The following is a 17,515-nucleotide window of genomic DNA, read 5'->3' as shown; positions in this document are numbered from 1 at the left end:
TGAACCCTTGGAGAGAGACTGCTAGAGAAGTGTATGTTATTATCCTATTACACAACAGTGTGTTTCTCTAGAGGCTGAGCATGACAGAGGGGTTAATTTATCCAGGCTTATTCTAGATGTGAAACAAATCTGAATCAGTCATTTCGTTCCACAACTGTAAGATCTTCCCTTGAGGATAAGGGATCGAGAGAGTGATTTACAACTGCAGTGGAAGACCAGGTCAGTATAGGGATGTGGAGAGATTTTATAGTCAAACAGGTTATCATCCATTCTGCATGTCAAAATAGAAACTATAGGTGGGGATTTATTTATTTATGTGTTTCCGTTCCTTTCATATATATCTACACACATCCTTCAAGGAGTGTTAATTGAGCTACTTTTCATGAATGCTTGATTGACACCACGTACAACGTGTGTCTATCAAAATTTCCAGTCCTCTTGTAGTTTCCATGTAATCTGTTTTGTTTGTTTTTCCTTTCATTCTCCAGTGGGAGAAGGCAATAGGAAAGTGTAATAAATACAAGACTGTAGTCACCAATTACTATTTGTTCAAACGAAAACAACAGCAGAAGTATTTCCTCTATCAATACCAATTACTGAAACTACTCCAAAAATCACAAAGGGGTTAAAACTGATATGCCTAGAATAGTGAAACAAGTCCACCACATAACAGGCCCACTTGGTTAGAAAATCAAAAAGATAAACAGTGTGATGGCCAAAGTCAAATTTGATTCCTGTAACATGATTTGGTTTCCATTTTACAATGCATTGTTTAAAAGAGCAGTTCAAGGTTGATTTATTTTAGGAACGTTTTCAGATTACCAACTTCTAGGGACAGGCCTGCTTTTTACACTGTAATCGTACATATTATAACATTTGTAGTACTTGGAGTGATGACTGGAAGATTATGTATGCAATAAAAATCTCATTCAATTTGCCTTGCCAGAGGGAAGACCTGTTCAATCTTTAAAAAGAATTGACTTTTTTAGAATTTACATTTTCTTTTCTCTTTTATGATAGAGCATGCAGCAAGGTAGTTTAAAGTGTACAGAATTCCTGCTCCAATAAGCTTGTTAAAATATTGTAGATTTGTGTACAAGTTAAGTTTCATTGAACAGATATCTTTTAAACTGAAGTTGTATTCTGAAATATGACTGAACTGGCATTGTAGGGACCATATCATGATTGTATCTCAGTGATTTCCAGATCAAATATGTTCACCATGGTTTTTCATATTTGCCCATCTGTCAGACCTGGAGACTCAACTTGTGATCTCCATGTGCATTGTCAGTTGCAATAAAGATTCTGCAGATTCAGTTTTGCCCAAGTCACAGCATTCAAAACTCATTGGCTTTAATGGGATTTTCAGAAGTACATTTGAGGACTGAAGTTGAATGCGCAAATGGAAACTGGTTTATATCTCTGCTGATTAAGTACAAGTTAGACATCATTCATACTCATTGTCTTACAACAATGTAAGATACATAATTCTAATTAAGTTAAAAGAGTAGCACAAACTTTTGGCCACTAATAAAAGCAGAATGAATGGAGCACATACACTTGAATGAGACCTCAGTAAGATACTGCAATTTCTACTTAATCACTTTTCTGAACATAAAGCTGTTCTTTAAACATAATCTTTCCATTAACAAAAACATCAGAGATGGCAATTTCTCTGATGCAGTCTTCCTAAAGCATTCCCAATTAATCTGAGACAAAAACCAAGAGCTATGATGTAAAGAAAAGAGCACCATGATGAATAGTGTGCTGCAATGGTATTCGTCCCAAGAGCTGCATTAAAGCAGTGCTTACCAGCCATCTTTAAGCATATGTAAGCAACTTGAATATCTACCTGCTCTTAACTTTCGCAGAGGTAGCCGTGTTAGTCTGCTTCAGCAAAAACAAAGAAGAATCCCATGGCATTTTAAAAGACTAACAAATTTATTAGGGCATAAGCTTTCGCGGGCTGTAGCATGAAGTGACAAATACTTACAGGATCTCTATCAAGCATTTTTGAAACAACCATACCCACTGGGAGTGCTTCAGTCTCCCTGGACACATAGTAACAGACTTAAAAGTTGCCATACTTGAGCAAAGAGAGACTTCAAAAACAGACCACAGTCTGAAACTGCTGACCAGAAATTTATATGCAAGCTTTGTATCAGCTGAATGGGGCTGAATAGGAACTGGAAATGGCTACCTCACTACAAAAAGTAATTTTGCCCTTTAAATATTCTCACCTTATCAACTGTTAGAATCATTAGTATATGTCACATGCATGCTGATTGAATTAGCCTCCTTATCACTGATCTTCCAAATCCTGTCTGTTGGCAGTCACTTGATAACTAGTAGGACATCTCCATGTCTCCCTCTTATTAGTCCATTAATGGCTCATAAGCCAGATTCTGGAGGTGCAGGTCCTACCACAGAAAGGGTAGGTATTGGTAGATGTTGGAGGGCTGCAGGATAGTTTCTGAGGCTCTTTTCTTCTTCTCCACCTCTCCTCATCTGCACTGTGGTTGGACCTCTCAGATTGCACCACCCTCTCATGGATTACCGTTCTCCACTGGGGACAGTCTTGGGCAAGGTTCTCCCAAACGTCAACACCGATGCCACACTTTTTTCATTTGTGCCTTCAGCATGTCCTTACATTGCTTCTGCTGGCCCCCAACACTCCTCTGTCCTTTCTTCAACTCAGAAAAAAGAATTTGCTTTGGGGGGCACTGATCAGACATCCAAACCACGCAACCAGTCCAATGAAGTTGTTGATGAATGATAACAGCAGCAATGCTGGTCATGTTAGACTCTTCCAGGATGCTAGTTTTCATGCACCTATCCTCCCAAGAAATATTTAGGATTCTCCTGCAGCAGCATTGATGATATTGTTCAAATGATGCGTATATGTTGCTCAGGTTTCACATGCGTGCAGCAGAGTTGGAGCAACCACTCCACAGCGTACAAGGAGCCTTGCCTTGGTATACATGTCCCAGTTGTCAAAGACCCTTTGTTTCAGCAGGCAAAAGCGGAACTGGCATGCTCAGACGACACTGGACTTCCACATCAATATGGACATTAGTGGAAAGATGACTTCCAAGGTATGAAGTGCTCCACGTTTTCCAGCAGTTCTCCACTGACTTCATGTAATAGGACAGGGTTTCTGGGCACAGCTAGAAAAATCAATCCAGGGTACCTATGCTTATAAGCCAGGCTACATAGAGCCCCAGGATGGGATTTCCTTCTCACTAAGGCAAATCCAACCAGCCTCCACAGCATCTCTGCCAGCCCCACTGGCCAGCCAGAAGCTGCACAAGCAAACCCAAGGACTTCTCAGCTGCTGTACCAGCCCAGACCAACAACCCCCAACTTAAGGTGAGAAGTTCTTAAGCTCCTTTCACCCAACACCACACAAATTCTTCTGGACCCCAAAGGGTCCAGACCCAGACCCTGGTCAATATATACTTGAATCTTACCCAAACAACAAGCTCGCCAATTCTTTAGATCTAATATCTAAAGATTTATTAATACAAAAAAAACAGGGTTAGAGAAAAGAATTGCTAAAGCAATACGTTACATGCATCAGTCATAACTACTGATGCAGGCCAGCAATGTTATTTGCTGATTCTTGAAAGTCTCTGAAAGTTCATTTCAGGTTACACAGATTCAGTTGTCAAAGCATTGTAGATCCAGCTTCCTGGAGTCCACACGCTGACACATGGACCCTTGGAGACCAAAAGTCAATGAATCCAAGATGGTTGCTGCTAAGTCCATATCATTGTTCACTCTTGTGTTGTCTCTCTAGTTCTCTTGCAGTTCAGGGACAAAACCCTTTCTTCTTCCCTTAGTCCCTTGAGGTTCTGCCCCTGCTGGAGTCAGGTCAGCTGTTGTGGCAAACAGCCACTGGATGAATCCCAGGAGATAGTCTCAAATTTCTGAGATAGACCTGTTCCTTTGTTTCAGACCAGGTCACTTGACCAGTGGGCTGCATCCATTGACATGTTCCAAGCATCTGGAATGTGGATTCGGAGCCTGAGCACCTGGCTTCCACGCAATTGTTCAGCCTGGGGCTGAGTTCACATGTGAAGCTTAGCACTAAAATATTTTCTAATACACCTACATAGCTATTATCTATAACTTTACCTACATACATGATACAGACATGTAAGTAACATACATAGATTCGGGGCATCATCAGCTTTCATTAGACACCTCACCCCCCCCCAGCACAATATTTGGGGTCAATAGCCATACTGGCAATTAAAATGGCTTCTAGACCCAATATAAAAGTCCAGCCACATGACACTTCAACAGAAGGTGCATGAGATTGTTCCTTCAATGAGGGCTGGGGGAGCACCTTGGTGTTTTTGATGTCCAGTGTGAGGCCAAGATTCCCATATGATTCAGCGAAGGCATTAAGATGGTCTGAAGGGTTGAAGGAGAAAGAGCAGTAACCATGTTGCCATCTTCATACTGGAGCTCTATGGTTGAGGTCGTGGAGGTCTCATTTTTAGCCTTCAGTCTCATGTGATTAAAAATCTTTCCATTCACTCTATAGGCAATCTTCACATCATCTGGAAGCCTGCCATCAATGAGGCAGGGTCATGATGATGAAGATGCACAACAGCGGTGGGGCAATGACACATCCTTGTTTGACTCCTGTTTTGACCTCAAAGGGGTCACTTTGGGATCTGTTGTTGCTCAGTACTGTGGCAGTCAGGTTGTCGTGAAGCAGCCTCAGGATAATAATGAATCTTTGGCAGCAGCCAATCTTTGGAGAGGGTGGTCCACATGGCAGTATGACTGACTGAGTCGAATGCTTTGGTCAGTTGACAAAACTCATGTATAAGGCTTGGTTTTGTTGATGACATTTTTCTTGCAGTTGCAAGGCAGTGAAGACCATGTCTACTGTTCCTCGGAATGGTCAGAAGCCACAGTCAGATTCTGGGAGAATTTCTTCTGAAAGTGGCAGGAGTCAGTCTGAAAGGATGTGAGCTAAGATTTTCCTTGCCATTGCCAGGAATGAAACGCCACAATAGTTTCCACAGTCCAACTTGTCACCTTTCTTACAGAGACTGACGATCAGTATATCTCTGAAATCTCACACAATCTGATCCCTATCCCAGATCTTGAGAATCAGGAGATGGAGTTGTTCCTGGAGCTCTGGCCCACCTTCTTTGAAGACTCTGGTGGGGATGCCATCTAGACCAGTTGACTTGTTACACTTCATCACTTTGATGGCAGCTTGGACCTCACTAAGGGTAAGAAGTAGTGCAAGATTGTCCCCAAATTGTTGTTGAGGGATCTGGTCAAGGGATTCTAGGTGGAGGGTCAGTTCAAAAGCTTATTATGGTGCTCCCTCCAAAGAGAACCAATGGCTTCATTGTCATTCAAGAGCTGAGTACCATTCTTTGATCTTAGAGGATTGATTCCATGGTTTCTTGATCCATAAACAGCTTTGGTAGCATTAAAGAAACGTCTTGCATCGTTGATATCCGCGAGATGCTGTAGGTCTCCCACGTTCTCAGTCCACCAGTTTTTTCAGAATCTTTGTTTTACATCGGATGCCTGCCTTGGCATGCGCTTCTCTATTCACCAGACAGTTGATGTCGCCTTGCCAGGCCATAAAGACTTTCCTTTCTGCCTCAGTCAGGCATTCTATTTCCACATTGTTTTCATCAAACCAGTCCTGATGCTTCCTGGACTGATAGCTAATGATTTCTCCACAAGCTCCGAAGATGGTATGTTTCAACTGACACCAGTGTTCTTCCACAACTTCAGGCTGTACTGTTGTCAGCTTCCTTTGGAGCTCTATCTTGAAGTCACTTCATCTGATGGGGTCCTTCAAGCCTTTTATGTTGATCTTTCATCAGCTCTGTTTCCTCTGACTTCTACATTTGGTGACAATCCTAATCACCGTTGCGGATCAAATAATGTGATGATCAGTCCAGCAGTCATCAGCCCTAGTCATCGCACATGTGAGAAGGGCAGCACGCTGATCCTGAGCATGGATGACAAAGTCTATGAGATGCCAGTGCTTCAATCAAGGATGTTGCCATGAGGTCTTAAATTTGTTTTTCTGGTGGAAGAGGGTGCTCATGATGATGAGCTCATGTTCTGCACATTTCATAAGGAGGAGCAACTGTTGCTAACTACTTCTTTCCCAATGGTAGTCTGACAGAGGTCCACATCTCTTCTGACCCTGGCATTGAAATCCCTCAGGAGAATCATCTTGTCTTTTTTGGGGATGTCTGTCAGTACTGTGTCCAATTACTGTGTCCTTTGCGTGATCTTCAGCATCTAGAATTAGCATGAAAGCACTGATGACAGTTTCCTGCTGGTTTTTGACAAGCTTCAAGCACAGAGTCATGAGACACTCATTGATGCTGACAGGAACTTCAGACAAGATCTTTGTCAGTTCATTTTTGATGGCAAATCCTACTCCAAGAATTCATTTTTCTTCCTTTGGGGTTTCTTTTTAGAAAGATGTGTATCCTCTGTCGTCTTCTATTATCAGTCTGTCTTCAGGTCTACGCGTTTCTGCAGGACAGCTATATTGATGTTGAATTGTCACAGTTCATGTCTGATAATTGCATCTTTCAGGTTACCCACTGTCTGGTTTGTCCATTAGAGTCCAAATATTCCATGTTCCAAAGTTTACTGTTTGATTTTTACTGCAAAGAGGTAAACCCACTGGGTGCGGTTATCCAGTCAGGGAGCTTGAGGTGGATCACATTTAGGGCACGTTTGTAGCCCCCTTCCCCAGGTGGCATAAGCAGAGTGGATCTTAAACAGGGCTGCTCAGTCATGGATGCAGCAGCTGGACCATTCTACCACCTCAGTCCTTGAAATGGAATGACTGATACATACATCCACCACTTGGTGGTCCATGATTAAGAGCTTCCAGATTTTGGAATCCTCCTCCTGTCATAATTTATCAGTCACCGTAGGGCTTAAGTTTAGAAGAGTAATACACAGAGGAAGACACCTGTGCTTGACTTCTTTTAAATTGGGGGACTGTTGCAGAGCAGCCACCACACGGTTCTTGACGGATAGAAGGTTCAGGTCCAATGGCATAGGATCTACAATGACTGGAAGTCTCCTGTCTGCTGTAGCCTTCTTCAACCTTCACAGCCATTGTAGCATTACCCTTGCTATTCTCTGCCTGTTCTGCCATTGAGGACTTTTAGGATCATTCTTTGTCCAGACCTTCCCACTTGACCTTGCTGCCATGGGTGACCCTGCTGGGAGTATGAGAGTTCCTACAGCATGATCTCGGGATCACTGGAACACACAAGCCCACTCACCACAACCAAGTCTCACCTCTCCAGATCTTCCACATAGTCAAATAAGACTCCCATCCTTGTGCGTATGTATAAATCTCTGCCATTATGGATACTTAAACTTCATGCATCTGACAAAGTGAGCTGCAGCCCACGAAAACTTATTCACTAATAAATTTGTCAGCCTTTAAGGAACCACAAGACTCAATGTTGTATCTGTTCCTAAACGATGATAAAAAAATTACAAAATGCTATCTGAAGCAGAATAAATAAGTGAGTGATGTATTCTCACCACAATATAAAATCCCAAATTCACTGGGTCTGACTATTGTTCTCAAACTTGTGATTTCTCCATTAGCTTGCACTAAACATGTGAGACTGGAGAGTCAGCCTTTCCTTATAAGCATCAGAAACAAAAATGTTTATCATCTAGAGTCAAACCTAAATTACAAGAAGAATACGCCAAACGGCATGGGACAGAGTGTGGAATAACTTTTGTTATATGTATGAGACAAGACAGAACACAAAGTTCTAGACACAATTGTTTTATATTGTGTATGCTTTTTCCCTAGAGTGTACTGCTACACACAAGCCTGTTCTCTAACCTCACAAAGTCAGAGCCCAAACTACCTCTTGACCTGTTCTGACATTTTACCAGTAACATGGACATATATAAATATGTTTTGTGCTTAATTGGTTTGCATATTAGGAAAAAAATAAATTATTTGCTTAATAATGACAGCATATAACTAGTTGTAATTTGTCTGTGAAGTGAACACATCAAGGTGAATGGAACCAGTTGAGGAACAAGAAACCCATTGTGCCATTGCTGCTTGCTTATAGCCATTTTGCATATAAACAAGATTGGATTATCAGGGAAGTAGCCCTTCTACTATTCTTTGCAATTAAAAATTACACTTTTAAACTGAAATTGTAGCATTTGTAAAACATTGTAGAATGTAGTCTCTCTCTAGTATCGGTTATTTTTCCGCTTTTACAATTTTTTCCTGTCCCTGATGTTGAGTCTGGGGTTTGGTTGGTCCCCCCACCCTCTCTGTTTGTTTGAGGCAGGAAATATACTATATGTGTTTGAGCAAAGACCTACCAGCATCATTAAGGGTGTTTTAGCAATACACTGAGGCTATATCTAGATTACAGCGATTTGTTGACAAAGTTTTTCGTTGGAAGATGTCCTACAAAAAAAAACTTCTGTGGACAGATTGCGGCCAAGTTGTGAAGTGGATCACAAGAGCAATCTCCTCTGTCAACAGAGAGCAGTTGGACTGCTCAGCCACTCTCTCAACACAGCAGACAGGGCTGCCTGGTGTCCTGGAAGCCCTGTCTGTCAACAGAGGGCCCCTTGGAATGTCCAGACCAACTTCCTGTCGACAGATCTCTGTTGACAGAAATGTTAAGCCTCGTGGGAAGTGGGATAAGACTGTCGACAAAAGTGGTGCATTCTGTCAATTTACTGCCAACAGAACACCTTGGGAATCTGGATGCTTCCTGGGTTTTGTCAACAGAGTGCTAGCTTGGTCGACAAATCCCACTACTGTAGACAAGAGCCTGAGAGAGACAGAGCCCCCTATATTTCAGTCAGGCAGGAAGAGTGTGCACTAGGCTGTCTCAAAGGGACAGACCTGCTCAAGATCTTCTACTAACAAATGTCAATAGGGCTCTCCACTTAGCCCCTCAGAAAACAAAGCTCACATACCTAAGTGAAAATTCAGTCTATGCCAAACTTTGAGTTAAACCTTTTGGTTACTTTTGCTTAAGACGTACTAAAAATGGTGGTTAGAGTACTTTTACTATTACTGTAGCTCCAAAAAGAATTTTATTTAACCCTTCTTCCTAAAGATTCACCTTCAGACAGAGACCAAGCATGGAAACTTTTACTACCAAAAGAAAATGCTTCAGAAAATTACCACGCATGTGAAAGCAACTGTGTTAGAACCTTTTCTATAGAAAGGACAACTATCACTCTCATCTATTTACTGTATATGTACAGACATTTATTTTAAAACTGAAGTTGCTCTTCTATATCGCAATAATTTTCCTTTAATAAAACATATGTAAAAAACATGAACCTGTTGTTTGAATATGAGGAGTGGTAACAAGCATGTGCTGTACAAACAGGAAATGAAAATTATTTAGGGTAAAATTCTCACAATATCCACAAAAATCATAGTAATTGGTCCTACATGAATGTCCTGCAAGGAGTTGGGGTACTAAACAATGCTCTGACTAACATGGGCTGGGCTACAGAGTGCCCTAATAGAAGCTCCTGCTAAGACCACATTTCTGTTTTGCTAAAATCACGACTACTGCTCCTCCATGTTTCTCAGCAGGCATCTGCACAAGCAATTTGCAGGGAAACATACTCCAGTTTTCCACATCATGCCATGCATCAAAATCTGAGCTGGGGCAAGGTACTCCTTTCTCATACACAGTGAGCCCAGGTCCCCTTATCTCCTGGAATTCTTGCCCTGCCTATGGCAGGGGAATGACAGTCCATCTACAAGCGGGCTTTCTGTCACTGTGCGACTTGCACCATTATGAACAGCTTTCTTTGTAGACTTTTTTTTTCCTTAAATTAAACTTCTCTTCTACCAAAGAAAAGATTAACAGCAATAGACAGCATAGGCAGCTTCTTTAATAATAAACATAGGAATTTCAGGCTGTCTGGAAATGGTTGAATGATTGGACTGTAAAACACAAACCCTTTCCTACAAGCAGTGCATCGTGAACCAAAGTGATTTTCAGTCTCTCTTATGTAGTTCTTGCTAATTAATTTTGCTGGCTCTCTTTCTTCCTACATCTGTTCCTATTTTTTAAATCTACTTTGTTTTGTAGAATGTGTGTGACTGATCAGAACATAAAACAGTTCAAACTCAGTACTACTTTTTTTCCTGAAATACTGAGGACAACAATGGTACACCAAACCAATCTCACCACATTACAGCCATGTCTACACGAGCCGGCTACTTCGAAGTAGCCACGCCAACTTCGAAATAGCACCCGCCACATCTACATGTGGCGAGCGCTATTTCGAAGTTGAAATCGACGTAAGGTGGCGAGACGTCAAAGTCGCTATCCCCATCAGGAGATGGGAATAGCGCCCTACTTCGACATTGAATGTCGAAGTAGGGCACGTGTAGACGATCCGCATCCCGCAACATCGAAATAGCGGGGTCCGCCATGGCGGCCTTCAGCTGAGGGGTTGAGAGACGCTCTCTCGAGCCTCTGAGCTCTATGGTCACCACCTGCAGCAGCCCCTTAAAGCTCCCCACCCCCTGCATTCCTGTGCAGGAAGCTGAGAGCGCGTGCAGGCAGCAGAATTGCCACACGGTCAGCCTGCACGTCCCTCAGCAGCCCCAACCCACCACCCTGCACTGATGGCCGCTAGCCAGCCCCCCCAAGCGCCCCCAGGGCGCCCCCCCCCCCAAGGGGAGCCAGGGATCCCAGGCTGGCAGCCAGCCAGGGAAGAGGCAGCAGGGCCCCTCCTGGACGGAGGCCGAGATCTGGGACCTGCTCGGGCTCTGGGGTGAGGAGGAGATGCTCCAGGTAATGGGGAGCAAGAGGTGGAACGCGGGTGCGTTCGCTTGGCTGGCCAAGGGCCTGGCTGCCCGGGGTCACCCTGCCCGCACTCCTGACCACATCAGGAGTAAGGTTAAGGAGCTGCAGCAGGGTTACGCATGGGCATGGGATGCAGCCAGCCAATCTGGGGCCACCCCTGCCACTTGCCCCTTTTACAGGGAGCTCAGGGCCATCCTGGGCCCCCGGTACACCTCTTCCCCCCCAGCCACTCTTGACACCTCGGCCGATGAGCCCCAGCAGGCCCCGGAGATAAGCCCTGCACCCCAGGGGCTCCCCCAGGAGCGCACCCTTGGGATGCCGGAGGAGGGGGACTCCTCCAGTGATGGGGGGCTCCGGATCACCCTCCCATCCCGGAGCTCCAGCAGGGCGTCTGCCCAGTGGGTGTCCCCCGACCGTGGGAGCGGACCGTCAGGTATGTACCCCCCCCGCCCCGGTGCACACCCCTGGGGTTAAGGGGCGAGGACAAGAGACATGACCAGGGCCGTCCACATGCCCAGATGACCATGGCCCCAAGGACAGCAGTGGTATGTCCCTCAGAAGAGTGCATCAGCCCCTGCCCCCCAGCAGGACAGCACCATGCCCCATCCCTGGGGATGGGGGGAGCGGAACGAACCTAGGGTCCCCTGGTGGGGGAGACACACCCATCAGCAGCAGCAGCAGCATCTGACGGGGATGGGGACCCAGCAGCAGAGGGGTGGGGGGACAAGGGCCACGGGTCAGAGCCCACACTAATGGCTGTCTCCACTCTTCTTCCCCCCCCGTGTTCCGCAGCTGCACCATCTAAGGGCCCGGAGAGCGCCGGCGAGGTGTCCGTGGTCCTGGAGAGCCCACCGGGGCCATCCCAGCAGGCCAGCCCCTCGGCGGGGCACCACCAGCCCCAGGACGGGGCCAACAGCGGAGCCACCAGAGGACGGCCACGGACCCCCGCTGCTCGTGACCCTCTGGCAACAGCTGGAGGTGTCGGAGCAGCACCTGCGGGTGGAGGAGTGGCAGCTGGAGCTCCAGAAGCGAGCACTGGCCTGGCGCCAGGAGGCTTGGGGGGCCTTCATACGGACCTTTGAGCGCATAGGGGAACACCTGGCCCCCCCATGCCACGCCGCCTGCTGCTCCGCCCGCCACCCGCCACCCTGGGGCCTGCTGCCGAGGGGGGCCTGGGGCCTGCGGACACTGGCCAGCCATATTTGCCAGTTCGCCCAGCCCCCACCCAGCCCCGGGCGCCGGACATTAGGGGTGCGGGGCTGAGGACGCAGCCCCCCCGCCTCCTTTGTACATATCCCCCATTTGTATATAGTTTGTGTTGGACCCCTGTTCTGTTCTGCTACCTGGCCCCCCATGTAAATAGTTCCCCCCTTTTTTATATATATATAAGAGAATGCACTGTTTGGTTTCAAACAACATGTCCATTTATTTGAAAGAAAAGTGGGGGGTGGTGTGCTCTTGCATGCTCTGTGGTGTGGGCGTGGGGGCAGAGAGTGTTGTGGAGGATGGGGGGGTGCAGTTGGTGGCCTGCCAGCGTTCATCCCTCAGCCTGGTCAAAATGGGCCCGAAGGGCCTCCCAGACCCGGATCCCCTCGGAATCGACCTGGCGACTGGGGGCAGCAGGTGTCTGCACGTCGGCCCTGCCAGCCTCCACAGCCCAGCCCTGGAAGAAAGCCTCTCCTTTGCTCTCCACCAGGTTGTGGAGTGCGCTGCACGCGCCCACAACCTGGGGGATGTTGGGGAGGCCTGCATCCAGGTGGGTGAGGAGACACCTCCAGAGCCCTTTGAGGCGGCCGAAAATGCGCTTGACCACCTGGCGCGCATGGTTTAACCGTGTGTTGAACCGCTCCTGGCTGGCTGTGAGATGGCCCGTGTAAGGGTGCAGAGGGGCATGGTGGTGTCCCCCACAGGGACCTCCCACTAGGGGATGTAAGTCCCCGCCTCCAGCCGGCAGCACAGGCCTGAATTTCTGAATACCTGGGCGTCGTGGGTGCTGCCAGGCCAGCCAACATAAATGTCCAGGAAGCGGCCCTGGCTGTCCACCAAGGCCTGGAGGACCACCGAATGGTATCCCTTCCTGTTGAGGAAGCGTCCTCCGGGGCATGGATGGGGATATGGGTACCATCCAGAGCCCCAAAGCAATTTGGGAAGCCCAGGCTGGCAAACCCCATGATGGCAGCATCCGTGTTCCCAAGCCGCACAAGCCTGTGGAGGAGCAGGGCATCGATTGCACGGACAACATGAGAGAGCACCAGTGAGGGGTGTGCAGGGTGTGTCTGGCCCTCCACCCCAGGGCTCCCCCGTCCAGGGCTCCCCGCCCAGGCTCCCCCAGGACTTCCCCCCCCGGGTCCTCTTACCTCCATGAGGACAGCCCCGATGGCCTTGCCCGCGCCAAACTGCTGTCCTACGGATCGGTAGCTGTCTGGAGTGGCCAGCTTCCACACAGCGATGCCGACCCTTTTCTCGACCGTGAGGGCACGTCGCATGGAGGTGTCCTGGTGCCGTAAGGCGGGGGTGAGCCACTGGCAGAGCTCCAGGAATGTCTGCTGGCTCATGTAGAAATTCTGGAGCCAGAGCTCGTTGTCCCACTCGCTGAGCACCAGCCGCTCCCACCAGTCCGTGCTCATGCGGTAGCTCCACAGCCGGTGGCATGTGCAGCGGGGGCGGGGCGGAGGGCAGCAAGGTCTGGGGCTGCTTCCTCATCCCCTGGGGGCAGCTCCTCTTCCATGAATAAAAGGTGATCAGCTGCCTCCTGCATAGCACTGAGCAGGGCAAGTTCTGCTCCTGCAGGGGCGGGTGTGTGGACCTCTGGCTGCTGCTGCTGCTGCTGGGGGGTCCATACTGCTTCAACGGGGTGTGCGTGCCTGTGGCTCTGCAGACCGCGTGCTGTGCAGGCTGAGTGTGTCTGGGAAGGGCGCTTTAAGGGAGCAGCTTGCTGTTGCCCCAGAAGTGCTAGTCCGCCCTGTGACCCTGTCTGCAGCTGTTCCTGGCACCGTTATTTCGATGTGGGCCACTGTGGTGTGTAGACGCTCCCCTGCAGCGCCTACTTTGATGTAGTGCTGATCAACGTTGACGTTGAACGTCGACGGCACCAGCCCTGGAGGATGTGTAGACGCTATTCATCGAAATAGCTTACATCACCGGTTTGGGTAAACTTCAAAAACTATTCCAGATGACATTCCTAGTCAAATGGCAGTTTCTCCTCTTCTTGAAACAGGAATTTGTAATGAGCTGGTCTTGCTTCATAAACATAACTTTTTTTCAATTGTACCACTGCATTTATACAGCATTTTCAAAACATACAGAAAGCAGTCCATTGATGCGTCCAAGCTGCCATGAAAGGGTGTGTGTTCCTCACAGATTTTTTGGCTTCCCCAGTTTTTGTGGGGGAGCAAAGAAATCTGCAGAAGAATTCTGTGAGCTACGAAGGATGCAGATTTCCCCAGGAGTAACGTATTAAAGAAAAATCTGCAATTAATTATACCGGTGCAAATCCATTAACCTCAGTGAGCTTGCAAGGGTATTACAGAAGTCACAGTTTGCCCCCTCTGTCAATACAAGATAGTTGGAAACTGCCTAACAGTTTGGTGCTTGTGCATGCACACACACTACATAATTTTATAGTTTTATTTATAGTTACTCACACAAAGAAAACACTAAGGCCGATTCTACACATGCCACTTTAGCATATTTCAGGCCTTTTATTAGCATGCGAATGAGGCACGGATGCAAATTCCCCATCCCTCATTAGCATAAGGTCACGTCATTTGGAGTCCAGAAGACGTTCTTCCAGACTCCAAAACGCTGTTTAGAAGTGTGGCCCCTGGGGGGTCTTCCGGAAAGAAGTCCTTCTTCAGGAGGCCGCTTCTTCCCAAAAATTTTCAGGAAGAAGGGGCCTCCGGAAGAAGGACTTCCTTCTGGAAGACCCCCCTGGGGGCCGCGCTTCTAAATTGTGTTTTGGAGTCCAGAAAAACATCTTGCGGACTCCAAATCACGTGACCTTATGCTAATGAGGCACGGGGAATTTGCATCCATGCCTCATTAGCATATTTGGGCCATTTATTAGCATGCTGCTTTCAAAGAAAGTGCTGGAAAAAGCAAAGAAAGCCTAAGGAAAAAAATTACTAAGAAGTAGTGTTATACTTCAGTTTTCAGGGAAGACAAGAAAATGTATAAAAATGCATGCTCACTCACTTCTGCTGCGAATCACTGTGGTCTGTAGATGGAATTGTCAAACATTCATCATGGCCATGAAAAAAGCGTACTACATGCCCACCAAGTAGATATCCTGGAAAAGAAAATCATGACCTAATTAACCAGCGTAAACATAGATAAAAACAATAATATTGATGAAGTATATATCTGTAAAAGTGGATTTAGTTAGCATATTAACAGCAGTGTTATTAAACCAGCACATACAATAAGACATCAAGTGATGCTGTTTTCAACAAAATAGTCTGTACTGAAAATGAAGGTGAAAAAGAACGTAAGTGTCCCAGACATTTAAAAGCTAAGTTAGAATTCAGAGATAGCCAAGTGAAAATGAAAACTTCCATAATTGCTATGGTTTTGAGAGTGGCATTTTGAAGCAAAAGCATAGTCAAATACATACTACCACTGTTTTGAGATGGACATGAGTTTTCTAAATTACTTAAATTTAAATATCTACGGTGTGAAATGTCTCAAGTGATATTATCAGTCCATTTTGACATTTATAATTTGTGTCAAAATCAAAATTGTATAGCAATAGCTGGTGATTGGGGCACAGAAAAACACTTAGTTATTCTGTAGATTCAGATTTTAATGGAGGCTACCTTTCCAATCCATTTAGCACAAAGACTGCAGGTCAAATGTAGGCAGCTTGCCATACAGCACAAAGAAGAAACACAATTAATCACGTCTTACTGTGAACTGTTCTAACCTCACCAGTCAAGTCAGTGCTTTTAAGTTTTTTTTAAAAAAGAACTCATATGTAAAAGGGGAGGAAAGGACAAATGAGCGGTTCTCATACCATAGATTGGGACCCCCCATATGGGTTATGACCTTATTTTAATGGGGTCGCCAGGACTAGCTTAAGACTTGCTGGGTCCTGAAGCCCAAGACCAAGTGCCCTAGACTAAAACTCTCACTGGCAGGCCTCAGATTAGAGCCCCACTGAAACCCTTTGACCTTGGAACCACCTACTAGGGCAGTGGGGCTCGAGTTTTGGCTTTGGACTCTCCGTCCAGGATGGTGGGACTTGGGTGCACTCAGTCCTCAGTTCCCGCTTCTGGAGCATGAATTATTTTTTGTTGCATTGCAGTAAAGCTGAGAACCCTTGGGTCAGAGAAACAACCTAGATACTGCATGCCTATATACTATAGCAATTATGATAATTAAAATAGATAACAGGGTAATTGACGAAAACGTTGACATTAAATGATCCATTTATCAGTTAATACAAGTACTAAAGACAGTTTGGAAAGGGGAGAAAAGGCAATTCTCCCAGATTTTATGATCCCACAAGGTTCAGGAAGCATTGGAAATCTCAGAGATGTCGGTGTTAAAAAGGGGGAATTGCTAACCTCTCTACCCGCTCTGGGCAGCCCCAGCTAGCGCAACTGGGGGCGAGGCTCCCAGACACCAGCTGTCCGAATCCTCAAGGGCCTAGGCCTGAGATGGTAAGGAGGGAGAGTGGACACCCGGTGACGTAAGGCTGCCCCGCCCCTCTGCAGACCGCCCCCACCCACCTCCAGCAGGGAGACCCGGGGTTGTGCACGTACCCTTGCCACTGTACGGTGGAACTTTCCCCTGGCAGGCAGTGGCTGGCTACTAGGGCAAAGTTGAGGCAAAAGAGGGAGGCTTTAAGTGTGAACTCAACAAAACTATTTATTGAAAAAGTCAGCAACAAGCTGGCAAAAAACAACGATACTTGAAACAGCTTATAATAGTAATACTTTGTTTAAACACTTACAATGGTTACTAATAAATCCATGAAGTCAGACCTGTAACTTTTTGTCTTTATTGAACCGGAAGGCAAAAGACTGAGGTTAAAGGAAAACTGTTAGGAAAGAAGTATAAGGAGCTTTGATATTTTAGCTCCGAGCAGGCGGAGGGCACTGCTCCTCTGCCTATATGCTCTGGCCGGGTTGCTAAGCCGACCTATTGGAGACCTTAGGGCTGTGCCTTCTAAGGCCTCCTCCCAGCTGAGTGAGTATCTTTGGCCTCCCCAGCTGGGGTTTGGAGAATCAGGACAGGAAAGAGGGGATAGGATAAGTGCAGGGTAGACTCGGGGAAGCGGGAGGCTGGGCCTCCACCGTTTCGACCCACCTGCACAATAAATTAACGAATATAACTATTAAGTATATACTAATGGCTGACTATAACAACTACGTTAAACTATAACTGATTTAAACTGAACCATTAATACAAGTGTACAGCCTTTTGTCTATTTCCCTTTTTTGGGTTAGTGTTCATATATGGGCAGCTGGGCCCGGCCTTAGGGTCAAGCCCCTGGGTGTAACCCTTCCCTGGCCCTGGAAGGGCGCGGCCCGGGTTGCAACCCTGAACCCCCCTGATAGGGGACCCAGTACCCAAGTGTTTGTGGTAAGATAAAATGTTTAGAGTGGATTGTCAAAAGGTCCTGGGCTGTGTCACGGGGCTATAGGTAAGTTACGTGTCCT

At 46.7% G+C, this 17,515-nt stretch overlaps 1 protein-coding gene across 1 annotated transcript in view; it reads right to left on the bottom strand.

Annotated features, from left to right (window-relative positions):
- The window catches only part of RYR3 (ryanodine receptor 3), a 572,218-nt gene that overhangs the window by 376,447 nt on the left and 178,256 nt on the right, over window positions 1-17,515 (bottom strand). Inside the window, exon 9 of the mRNA XM_074996957.1 lies at window positions 15,048-15,141. Coding sequence (XP_074853058.1) covers window positions 15,048-15,141 — 94 coding nt within the window. The remainder of the gene's footprint in view (window positions 1-15,047; window positions 15,142-17,515) is intronic.

This window comes from Carettochelys insculpta, chromosome 6, assembly GCF_033958435.1.
Source record: "Carettochelys insculpta isolate YL-2023 chromosome 6, ASM3395843v1, whole genome shotgun sequence".
Taxonomy (NCBI): domain Eukaryota; kingdom Metazoa; phylum Chordata; order Testudines; family Carettochelyidae; genus Carettochelys; species Carettochelys insculpta.
Note: the sequence above shows the minus strand (reverse complement) of the source record. Positions and strands in the feature narration are given on the sequence as shown.